Source organism: Diutina rugosa (assembly GCF_008704595.1).
Source record: "Diutina rugosa strain CBS 613 chromosome Unknown scaffold99_size9976, whole genome shotgun sequence".
NCBI lineage: Eukaryota > Fungi > Ascomycota > Pichiomycetes > Serinales > Debaryomycetaceae > Diutina > Diutina rugosa.
Genome location: NW_022995062.1, coordinates 1 through 3,954, shown reverse-complemented (window position 1 = coordinate 3,954; position 3,954 = coordinate 1). Strand labels below are relative to the sequence as shown.

At 46.6% G+C, this 3,954-nt stretch overlaps 1 protein-coding gene across 1 annotated transcript; it reads left to right on the top strand. All coding sequences in view use genetic code 12, as the record gives it.

Annotated features, from left to right (window-relative positions):
* Nucleotides 1-977: 977 nt before the first annotated feature.
* Nucleotides 978-3,954, top strand: DIURU_000283 (uncharacterized protein; the record flags this gene model as incomplete). Its single annotated transcript, XM_034155524.1, has 1 exon — nt 978-3,954. A coding segment is annotated over one exon (2,977 nt), but the record flags the coding sequence as incomplete, so codon positions are not given.

The following is a 3,954-nucleotide window of genomic DNA, read 5'->3' as shown; positions in this document are numbered from 1 at the left end:
TTTTTTTTTGGGGGGGAGGGTGGCGCCAGCGCGGTCTACTTCGGCGCTGGGGACCTGCTTCGAGAAATTGGGACGACTCTCCAAGTCGGGGTTACGCCGTTTTCAAAACAAGTTGAGTGTGTTTTGATTCCATTTCCGTCATTCTCACAGTTCATGTATGCTGGTAATAGTTACTATATAGTGTTTTCCGTGTTCAAGGTAGATAAATTTCAAACGCCGATATCCGACAATTTTCAAATACCGATAGCTGATAAAAAACTTAAAAAAAAAAAAAAAAAATTGAGCAGCCCGACGGTGGCCAGTGAAGTGATTTGTCGGGTACTTTCGATGTACAGTGCTGTAGCCATAAATTTTGCTCAAAGATGAACACTCTCCCAAGCTAAACAACAAAATTTAGTCAATATTTTTGTCATGGTTTACTTAATAATTGTGTTGTAGGCCATAAAATCATTTCCTGTGAAAAGTGAATGGAATTTGGTAAAGCGACGTGAATATCGTCTAATCCTACATTTCAACCCTAAGCTTGCATACAGCTAGAGATGCATATGCAACAAGTCCCAACTCAGAAACCACGGCCACTTACAGCTCGAGCAGAAGCCAATCAGCCCTGAATACGTTTTACAATGCTCGTGTTTTTGATCATATATTAGAAAACCTTGAAAAGCGATGTCATTTTTCTTCTTATCTTACAAGGACTATGACGTGAGCGACGAAAGTAGTACGATGGTAGTCTCCAGAGTCGCCTACAAGGTATTGTGATGTTTGATGTGTTGTTGAACTCGATCCACAAGAGCTCCACGCTCTTGTGGTGTAAACACAAGTGGAATATTCATATGTAGAACTGACTTTGATCAAGTTGTTTTATTAGTAGGCTAACTAGTCCTATTTATGATAATGCTGCCAACTTCGAAAGCTGGAAGAAAGGCATCTATCAACATATTTCGGAGAAATATGGTACAAAAGTCCAAGGATGGACTATGGTGTTATTCGGTGACGCTGCAAACACTTTCAGTCGACACGCTGAAGAAACAGATGAAGACCATGAGGCGCTTCTTAACACCCTTAACACTGCTGTGATGCATGTCTTTAGACATTATGTTAGTGTCCCTGCCATTGAAAATAAGATGCCCACGACTAATGCTGAAGGGATTGCAGGATTGATTATCAGAGACTTTGGGAGAAATGATATTGTCAGCCTCATGAAGAAATATGTTAAACATCGTGAGAATTATGAAGACTTCACTGTCCGATTTGCTTTGTATCCTTTGGAAATTGGTCAACTAGTTGAAAGACTTTCCCCTGAAGAACGCCATGCCTTCCATGGATTCTTTGTTGTCCAACCACTCAGTTTACAAAAGGCATACATTGAAGGTCTTACTGAATTCCATTCCCCTACTCAGGTTGATGTCGATAGAATGGTGGCATGGTTTGAACGTCGGAAGGCAGCTGTGAACAAAGTTCAAGAAAACAAGGGTAAATCAAAGAAAAAGAACGGCGGTGCTTCAACTGCTAAAGAGGATGCTAAAGAATCCCAATCTACTCTGTCTGTACCAAGTGAACGTAAGTCAACCTATCATTCTGTAAGCAAGTCTTCGTCAAAACCATTTGCAGTGGATACTGGAACTAGGAAGCATGTGATTTCTGATACTCACCTCCTTACCAATGTTAGACTGTGTAATGTCACACTTCAGAGCTTTACTGGTGCGCCAATCAAGGTCACTAAGGTTGGTGATCTAGTTACTAATCTCGGCATCACACTCAAAGATGCTCGTGCATGCCCATCGGCAAAGTTCAACCTCATATCACCGCTTCAACTCGTCAGGGACAAGATTCCGTTCAAGATTGTGAACAACAAGGTATTCATCAACAAGAAATTTGTGTGCTACTTGGAAGACATGTGTGATGTCAATAACTTAGTCGGTCAAACTGTTGAAGAAGAATCCATATCGATTGATCCCATAACATTGCATAATCGGATGGGTCATCCTGCAGATGCTATCTCAAAAGACTGTGTGACGTGTGGTGTTGCTAAGATTACGCTGCGTAAGCCGAAGAAGGGCAAACATCCGGCAAAGGCGCCGGGTGACCGTCTCTCAGTTGACCTTGCACATCAATCTACAGACAGTCCTCAAGGTTATCGCTGGGCAATGGTGATTCATGACGATTACACTGGTCACAATATCTCAGTAATACTTCTGGAGAAAGCTCAAGCGGCCAACGAGCTTATACAACAGATCAAGTACATTGAGCGTCAATATGGATACCGCATCAAACGTTTGCGTGTCGATAATGGTAAAGAATTCGACAACAAGACACTTCAAGAGTATTGCAAGTCTGAGGGTATTAGACTTCAACCAACGTCTGCACATGCGCTGTTCCAAAATGGTGCGGCTGAACGTGCAATTCGAACTATACGTGAAAAGGAGACTGCTCTCAGGCATATGAGTGATGTACCAGCGTACATGTGGCCTTATTCGTGGCGAATGGCCACTCTCCTCGTCAATCTAACTAAGCGCAAGAATCAGTCGAAATCTCCATGGGAACGTTTCCGTACTGGTGAGACAACCCCAAAGGTGTGGACATTTGGGTGTCAGGCTGTGGGCGACGTCCCTAAAGGACATCCGAGTTATAAGGGCCTCACGGCGCATGGTGCTGAAGGTGTCTATCTTGGGCCTGACCTTACTCGTCGTGCTGATTTTGTCTGGACTTGCCACGATGGCAATGTGGTTGTCACACCCACTATCAAGGTGTATGAACGGTCTTTCCCTCTCAAGACGAACCCTAATTACGTCAAGCCTTCTTCACCTCGTCGGGGTGCTCCTCAAATTGGTATCAGTCCCATGCCTATTCAAACCTGGAATCTGGTACCAGGGCTGATTGAGGACTCCCAGTCAACTGCACTCACACTGGCCCCTTCATCTCCAGTCCTTCAGGATGATACCTCCATGGATGCTGAATCTGATGTGCTGTCTCACAACTCGCCGAAGCACCCTCATGATATCATTACGGTGTCATCGTCGTCCGGGTCACTGCTGTTGTCCAGAGCTTCCTCGCAACCACCACCGGGTACAAATCCCGTGCTGCTTCTTCAAACCTTGGGAGCCCCTCCGGAGTCGCCTATCTCTGCGTCATCTTCTCCGACAAGTGATGACGAACTGGTTGATGATATTGCGCTTGACCCTGATTACCAAGCCGGTTCTTCCGAGTCTGCCACTGAAGTTTCTCTTGCTGATGTTCGCTATGATCTTCGGGAGTTGACGGATGACGAGTACGTCCAACCTGACGCCACTTCGGAATCTGCTGCTGAGTGGTTTTCCGCCGCAGGGAAGTCAGAAGCAGGGGAGTCAGAAGCAGGAGAGCCAGAAGTAGGGGAGTCAGAAGCAGGGGAGTCAGAAGCAGGGGAGCCTACTATCTCCCGAACATCCGAAGTGTATGCCTCTGATGGGCCTGCTGAAGTGCACCCTACCCCAGCACTGACTCATTCTCTGGGCTCGGCGTCGCTGTCGCGTCTGCTGCCTCAAAACCCTCTTGGTACTGACACGACCACTCAAGTCGCACCTGACACGTCACAGTCTGCCACACTGTCCGCTTCCCAACAACCACTCACCCCGGCCCCTTTACGACCCTCAGACAGTGTTCTAGGCAAACGAACCCGCAATGAGATAACTCCGAGTCCCCCTCGTCCCACAAGTGATGTCAAACGCCCTCGTGACGGTGACTCTGATGGGTCGGACTCTGACGTGGTACACATTCTGACGAAGCCGATTGAAGTTGTCTCTGTGGACTCTCCACTGTCACTGGACAGTGACTCTAAGCGTGCTGACCCTGACTACGAGGATTCAGTCAATTTGGTTAAGCCTGCTCTGCCCAGGGGAGAGGGTGACAAGTCACAGGGGACAAAACAGCCGAAACCGTGGAGTCCCACAGATCCAAAGAAGCATGACCCAAAACATC